At 41.7% G+C, this 8,381-nt stretch overlaps 1 protein-coding gene across 1 annotated transcript; it reads left to right on the top strand.

Annotated features, from left to right (window-relative positions):
* The first annotated feature begins 2,404 nt into the window (after nucleotides 1-2,404).
* LOC117600065 (uncharacterized) lies at nucleotides 2,405-6,563 on the top strand. Its single transcript, XM_034315021.2, has 2 exons — nucleotides 2,405-3,066; nucleotides 5,758-6,563. The coding sequence occupies exons 1-2, from the start codon at nucleotides 2,781-2,783 to the stop codon at nucleotides 5,898-5,900; spliced, it is 429 nt and encodes a 142-aa protein (XP_034170912.1). The 5' UTR covers nucleotides 2,405-2,780; the 3' UTR covers nucleotides 5,901-6,563.
* Nucleotides 6,564-8,381: the final 1,818 nt, after the last annotated feature.

Raw genomic sequence — 8,381 nt, 5'->3', positions numbered from 1 at the left:
TTGAACAAAAGTGTCCTTTCCTTTCTTTCGATTCAAGCACATGCCGCCAGCTGTTCGGTCAACGGTCAAAGGATTGAGTCTGGAATTTTCAAATTCCATTATTCGCGATTTCTATGTCCGTGCACGCGAGACAGCTGTTGACCAATTTTCCTTCGATCTCATCAATTCGTGCACCTTTGACGTAGCTGTGATTTATAAATTGAAATTGATCACCGAAACGGTATACCTTCTATCGCGGTTTGTTCGTTGAACAGGAACAAAAATTCGGCCAGCCTGCTAGTCACTTAAACGTATTATCTATTAGAGAGTTCAGAAGCGTGGAAAATGATCGGGCCATAATCGTCTTGGTTTCAAGGTATTAAAGGTCGGCGGTATTAACTACATCCTGACGCAGAACCCCTGCGGATCGGTTTCTCTCTAATTTTCGACCACGCACTGACGTCAATGCGTTCCCCGTGTGTTCCGGTCTGGCTGCTCGGGACCGGAAGCAACGGACTCGTTGGGGAGCGCGGAGCCTTCAAACTGAAAATCCCCCACGGATATCGATGTTCCCGCGTTTAAACGACCAAAGGAAGCAAACATTTCCTAGAGGATCAAACGTTTACAGAGCTGGAAACTGATATTGAAAAGACGTCACCTGCGTGTACAGTTCATGGTTTTTTAATGAAATTGATGGCAAAATTAATATCTTCACACGGTGCAAATTGTCGTGAAATACAAAGGTAATGATTAAGACACGCAGCGAGCATGATGTCCTCCTAATTGCACGATCATCTCACGATAAAGATGGATACGTTGCATGTCGAGACTCTGAATTGTTGCAAGAAATCTGCTAAAGCAATCACAGAGCTCGGTAATAATCGTTACGCCGGCTGACCATCGTGATCACGATGTTCACCTGTCCATGCTTTTACTCACACACGTGAGCTGCCGTGCCCGCATGATCGACGATATACGGTGTTTTTTTGAGCTCGCTTTCTGTAACGGTCGAATTTACCCCCATCGCTTGGAAACCGTGATACAAACGAAACACGTTCGAGTCCTTGAGTCGGGATCGATCTACTTACTGAGTACTCCCTACTCCTTTTCACCACCGTAATTGCAACATTGCACTTCTTAATTGATCGTGCGAATAATTTTTCCAATTCCCGAAGAACGCTTAATGACACCCGGATACGATTAACGAACATATTTTCACACGAATGATTTAATACCAGCCAAATTGGTAACTCTTTAAATTAGGGTGATTTTTGAAATTTGATATACCTTATTTAGAATAATTTTTAGCAAAATAAAAAAATAAAAAAACAAGTCGCGCCAACCGGGACCCAGTGGGGTATCAAAGGCAAGACCTTGTGCCAAAATAAAATGTTGACCTTGAATGATTTTGCTGGCTGACGTTCACAATACCCCATAGAAAACACGAACCCCTATCCTGTTGCATATCGTAATACAATGTACGTTTCGAATACCATGATCTGGTATGCTAAAGTAAGACGTCTGTTAAAAGGTAAATTCCGATGGCGCGGAGTTTTAAATATGGACATGACTTAACTGCGTCGCGAACATTGTTGTAAAAAATAAATACTTGTTCGCGAAGGGAAAAGGAATTGCAACGTAGTGACGGTCAATTTTCAACGCGAAACTCGTTCTTCCGTTGCCGCTCCCTCCTGTCTGGTCCACCTGCTCTCGAACGATCGTTCTTTTTTCTCTTTCTTTTCGTCGCAGAACACCGGACTTCCCGCGAAAATACATACAAAGATTGTACGCCTCCCGAATCTGTGAGTCAGTAATTGGAAATAATTGCGATACCCGACACCTGTAACCTTTCAAAGATGTTCCTTTCAATTGATCCCTCTACCGAACTTACAAGAAGATTCCAGCACGTTGCGCCCCGTGCAACAATCATCCCTATCCACTAAAATAATGATTATATAGGAATAATATCCATCAAGAATCGTTCTATTCCAAACCCAAGTGTATAAAGAATTGGGATAAGGAAAAGTCGGAAATGATTTTTCGAAAGAAGAAAGCGCGGCGTATTCGAACAGAGAAGAGTAGCAATCGCGATCGTGATCGCTCTATACGACGTGCTACTTAGAAAAAAATAAAAGGTAAGCTTTATGGCGCGAGTTTCTTCCCTTCTCTGACGAAAATCGTTTAGCATAATCCGTTGGACGGTTCGAAGAACTAAAGTGCGACAGGGACGAAGAAACGAGAGGCGAAACGTGGTCGGTAAGTTAAAAGAGATTAGAATCCATTGGTGTAAAAGAGACAACGATACGTTAAGTGCGCGCCATTTTTACTGCGCATCCACGTTGGCGCGCCAATCAGATTTGAACTCGAGGAGGTTGATGGTGGGGCAGGGAACCTCGTGGCTTCGGTAAACGGCGGACTCGGAGCAAGCTTCGTCGTCGTGCAGTATCGAACAGAACGAGTCTGGCCGTCGAACGGTGAGGACCAGCTTACCTAGTTTAGTTTCTGTGTCTTTGTGAGATAGAACGTCGACATTTGGAGAAAAGCTGACAGAAACGTTGAAAAAAATCGATCGGAGTGTCCTCCAGACCACTTGCGGAGGGTCCCTGTGCGCCAGGAAGCGAAGAAAACTAAGCGTCAAGACTTTCCTACCATTGACTACAGCGTTTCTTTAAGAAGCGATTAGAAAATTGTTCGGTCACTTGAAGTTTTCCAAAGAACAGTCCAAAACATAATCGATCGAGCCGATTTCTCTGATCTGCATTAATTGTCTCGATTTTATTGAAACATAAGAAGTTTTCGAGATGCTGGCAGCTTCGATCTGTCGCGAAGTTCACTTCACAGTGTTGTCCAGCACGACCATGGCCTCGCGCGTACCACGTTGCTTATTCGGCAAGCCGAATTCAAGGGAAACCGTGGAGATGCTACAAGAGGCACTCGACGCGGAAAGGAGCAAATTCGCTAAACGATGGGGCGTCGATCCACGATCCGAGGACAAGGAGAACAATTATCAGAGAAAGTGCAACGACAAATACGAACAGTCGCCTAAGAAACGGAGCAACCCATACTCCAGGCAGACTAATATTCACGGTAAGCCCACAATTCTCGATAAACTTCCTCGCTTCGTGACTAAACTTCACGTCGAAAATGTATGGTATTTCCCGTGGGGAGAGATAATGGAGCGTAGTGGTTTCTTGGATACACGTGATGCATCGAGTGTGACTCAGCACTACTTAGGAAATTTAGTACCATGGGAGTTCTCGAACTTGTCCATAAATGGTAACAACTTAAGAATATTATTCAAAGCAAATAGAAAATTGTAAATCAAACGGAATTAATGAAAATAATAATATTTTAAAAAATTTGTTCGTAGAACGAGGCTCGTAAAACGGAATGATTCGGATGAATCGAAATAAATTTGATAAACGTAGCGTGGCAGTCAGGAGTATCGTGTAGGTTTTTGGCGGGAAAGCGACCGGGTTCGGCGAGGAAAGGGAAGGTGTAGAGCGCATGCGCAGAGCCGGTCGCGTGGCTCCGACCTGTTTTCTTATAGTCTAGCCTCGCTCCTCCGCGCCTCCTTCCGTCTTCCCTCTTCCTACCGCATCAAGCTTCTGGTTTTACGCGGCTGTCCAGAAACTTTCGACCCTCCCGTCCGGCCACTATCGCTTTCCAAAATTACAAACCTAACATGGTAATTGGACCCGCCCTTTCTCTCTCTCTCCCTCTCACTCAAGCGGGCCTCTCGTCTCGTCGCTCCGCTGGTCTATCTTAACGAAACGCTCTGCTCCAAGTTTGCTGGATCAATTCGCGCGAAGGCAAGGAGAAACAAGTTTCTCCGGTATATTTGTCGAAGCATCGACGTTAAAACGTTCGAATTGGTATGAATACGCGGGCGGCTTGCAACGAGGTAGAAAGGTATCTTAGGTGTATCCTCGCAGGTCGCCCAGTGAATCACGGCGTATGACTCACTGGTGTGTTTGAAGACGGACGAAATATCCGAAGGGTCCTCTGACTCATCGAAGGGCTTCAGTTTTCGAGTCAGACGAACTTTGCGATCGCATTCCTCGAATTTCTTTGGGTCTAACGTGTCCTACCGGCATCCGAGCTATACTTGCTACATAGATCCCAACGGTCGACCATTGCACCATTGGACATTGTATTTTGTTGACCATGTGCATATTTTGGTGACGATCGTTTGGGAATAATAATGTAAAAAGTTTTCGTACGAAGGTCTGTACGAAAAGTCAACGAAACGAGGCAGTACCTTTTCGACTGGCACCTGTTTACCCCTAATACGACACTAGGAAATCCACTCTTTTCCCACGATTAAATCAAAGCCGCGAACACGCGAACCGACTGCGGGACCTTTGGAAGGTCGTATGCCACCTGTCGCAATAAGGGTACTCCTTACGATCGCATTTGCATACGTTCTATCCGTTTGCTTCTCGATACTACACCTTCTTCTACACCTGCCTATTTTATCGCACCAAGGATTTTTACGTTTTCAACATTTTTCAAACTCTACGTTAATCTTCCTAATATGAAAAAACAAGAATTTCCAAGCTATACAAATAGAATTAAAATCGTTTGAACATCGTCGAGGATCTAGAGCCTCGATAGACCCTGAAAAGCTTCCCGGTGCATTCGGAATAGAAAGAAGGTAGATTCAGGTTCTTCACGTGTGTTCTTTAAAGAATCGAAAATAGAGTGACCTCCTTTTAAGAAAACCTCGGTTGGAAATCTTTCGTTCGATTGAAAAACGCTGAAGAACGAACGAAGAGAGAAAGGTGGGTGGGTGTAGTTTCACGAGAGGAACCACGGACAAAGGTAATCTCGATCTTTGTTCCCGAATCTCGTTTCGAAACATATGGACAGGTAGAGGTTGGTCCACGTCGAGCCTAGGATATCTGGTAGTAGAGGCTAGGCGAGGAAACAGATGTTGACAGACAGAAATCCTCGACACGGAATTCAAGACGAGGGAAGAAAGCGGAGGACGTTGGTTAAGGTAGCTCGATTTCGCGCGCCATATGGCGAACCAGTGCGAAAAAGGGAGAAGTCGAGAAAAAGGATCGTTGTGTCCTCGACATATGGTCGCAATCCTTCCTACGATTTTGCACTTGTCGTTATCGACTACGAAGGACCCTTGATTTTTTCAATCGGACCCTGGAGAATCAATTTGCAATCATAAAGCTAACGATCAAATTGAAAACCACTTCGTGTACACTTTGAGAAAAAAAGGGTGCGTTTTATAATTTACGAGTTGGTTAAACTCTCAGACTCGCGAACAACTTAGTTTAAGGTTGATAATGATTTCTGTTTCACTCGATCTTTGGTCCTTTCAATCTGGATCGCTACTTTCAGTCTTGTTACAAACAAAAAAAGAAAGAAAGAAAAAGAAGCTGAACAATGTAAACAAGAAGTTGTCAGCGTGATACCATTAACGCGGAATCGCACCTGCCCGGTTGGAGAAAGGGACGAGAGATCGAGTAAAAAGGGAAACAGCAAGGGCGCTCAGGTGACTACCTGATCAAAAATAGGCTGTCCACAAGACGTTTTGTTCGTTCGTGGCTTTTGTTGTGGAAATTTTCCTGCTTCACGCGTGGTGTATTCCTCGTACACCGTTTGACCCTGCGTCGCAATAAACTGACCCTTCAAGATTCTGCGACAAAAGTTTCCCGATGATACTTTTTTGACACGCGAAAGATTACGCAACGAATTTTTCGAAAAATGAAAGCATCGATTTACAGTTAATTAAAATTTGTCTCGTTTCGTTTGTTACAGATTATTGGCGAGCTCGAAAGGTGTGCGACGTGAATAAAAAGCCTCTCGCGACGTCGATGGATGCCTCGAAGCAACAGAACGAAACCACGTCGAAAACAACGAAGCCAACTATGAAATCATCGAAGAAAGCGGCACAGAACTGAGGAAACAAATCTCACGGCTACTTCCTTATTCCGAATTCTGTATATTTATTTTCGTCGTTTGTAAATTATCGTCGACCAATGTCCTTCGTTAGAGCGTATCAATCGCTAATTGTTAACTATAATATTATTTTTTTGTACATATCGCATCAAATTAATTTATGGAGGTTTGGATGTGCTCACTGTTGCGACGAGCAAACGTAGCAATCAATTTTACATTATTTTTCTAAAGAAAAGGTCGGAGGCGACGTATATACACGTCGATAGGCAATAGGATAGTGATCTTCCACAAAATTATTTATTATTACAAAATAGTATAGGAGTCGTTTCGAAGCACAGTGAGCCATCGAAAGCCTGAATCGATTGCTTCCTCGTGCGAAGCAACAATGCAGCACCTCCAAAGAATGATCGAATACGACAGGTGAAACTCCATGTTGTTTAGTCTCGTCTTCCGAGAGAGATTGGAGAAAGTCCTAATTGTATATCTGACCGTTTAGAATAATGGAAAAAATGTCTAGTCATTTAGTTGTTTAAGTGGAAATTTAATAATAAACGACAGTGCTTTCATAACTATCTATTGTGTTCGATTACTGATACCCTGGCACACATAGTTTTTCAAAAATTATTTGAGAAATAATAGAGTCACTATAATATCAATGGAGAACGAAATTGTATCCTTGATAATTATTATGGGCCACACCGCTCATCTGTCGAGGTCAATGCATTAACTAAAAGTTTCTATCTTTAGTCATTCGCTACGTTTAAACGTTCGACACGCTAAAGTCGATTGAAATAGTTGAAAATTAGACAGCTGAAAAATATGGCAAGCGTTTTGTAACGTACATTTTGTAACATCCACCTGGAATCGTTCCATGGTGGTCTGTGGCACACGTGGGGGGTGAACTTATAGGGTGGAAGAAAAAAAAAATAATTTCAATGTGCTCGTTATTTCTCACAGTAAAAATAATTGAGAATTTACCATTATTTATACTGAAATTACTTGATGACAAAATATTACAAAAAAGAAAGATAATAAGGTAGAGACAATAAAAGGGAGGCAGACTTTTTTCAGTAAAAATAATTGAAAATTTACCATTATCTATACTCAAATTACTCGATGACAAAGTATTATTAAAAAAAAGATAATATGGTAGAGACGATAGAAGGAAGGCGGATTTTTTTCAATACACCCTGTGTAAACGCGTGTCCAGGCATTTACTTATCTTTGAAGTGGCTCGAACATGGGGGTGGTTGAGCACGGTATATATACGGTTAATTATAATGCGTGATGCGCCACAGGGTCTTCTACCAAGGGGGGAATTGTACGAAGGGAAGCAGCTGGTTCATGGTTTTAATGGCTGTCATCCTAGCTGGTCATTTCGATAATGGTAACCAATACGGCTGTGTTTGAATTCTGTATGTACAATTAAATATTCAATTTCAAGATTTACAGAGTGTAATTAATTCTCAACTGGCAATAAAAAGCTTGCATCAAAAAGTACGATAAACTTTTTTATACCGAAGTCTTTGATTTTAACACAGAAGTCGAAATATTAATCATCATTTAGTTCTTAATGAGTGTGCGGAATATTAAGAGGGAAGTTTTTGGTTCCTGTCTCGGAGCTTCAGAGTATAATTGGAAACCTAAAACAGGACGTGATCTCATCGCGTTATTGTATCCAGGATCGTTAAGGACCTGGTCGTTGCGATATCCAATTACTCGAGAAAAGAGAGAAGTTTCGGGCGTAGAATAAAAAAAAAAAAAAGATAGAGAAGATGACAAAGAGTTACGACACGCACGGAGCAAATTATGAGGGAAAATTAAGAGAGCAAAGGTGACGACAATGCGGATGAAATTTGAACTTTTCAAAATTCTCTCTGAATCATCCTCTCAAAACAAGTCTCCTCATCGGTGCAGAGTTAATTGATCGAATTAATCGTGAAAGTAGTTTACGTTAAAATTACACCTGAACCCAACAAACTTCCGGTGGTTCGGTTTTGATGGATCGTCGTTCGGTATGCCATCGATCAAACTTCTTTTCTTTCATGGAACTAAGATTAATCGATCACTTTTTATACGACGCGTCGGTTGGTTCATTAACGGTCATTTAGAGCTGTTCCATTTTTATATTCTCGCTTATCTCCATGTAATTCGTGATCAGAGGTTTTTGAAAAAAAAATATATATATCTTCGATAATGCTTGCCAATTGCTGATATTATTTTATTATATTAAATTTATTACACGTCCCATGGCAATTAACACGTTAATTACTATTTCAGAATGACAAATATAGCATAACCGTTACGTCCCAAAAAAATGCAAATTACTATTGAAGAATACTCGCAAGTAATAAATCATATCGAGTATCCATAAAAATGAAACAAGTTTGTTAAACATTTCAACCGTACATGTCTAGCAGACAAAAATTTAACCGACAAACACAAGGAGCATAATCAAAATAGCGATAAATCATGATGATCTA

This window comes from Osmia lignaria, chromosome 15 (genome assembly GCF_051020975.1).
Source record: "Osmia lignaria lignaria isolate PbOS001 chromosome 15, iyOsmLign1, whole genome shotgun sequence".
Classification (NCBI taxonomy): domain Eukaryota; kingdom Metazoa; phylum Arthropoda; class Insecta; order Hymenoptera; family Megachilidae; genus Osmia; species Osmia lignaria.
The sequence above is the reverse complement of the archived record's forward strand: the minus strand, read 5'-3'. Positions and strand labels throughout refer to the sequence as shown.

Excerpts from the sequence above, each read along its gene's own strand:
- LOC117600065 (XM_034315021.2), top strand. The coding sequence starts at position 2,781 with ATGCTGGCAGCTTCGATCTGTCGCGAAGTTCACTTCACAGTGTTGTCC. Across the intron at positions 3,067-5,757 it reads CAGGCAGACTAATATTCACG|ATTATTGGCGAGCTCGAAAG; the intron begins GTAAGCCCACAA and ends CGTTTGTTACAG.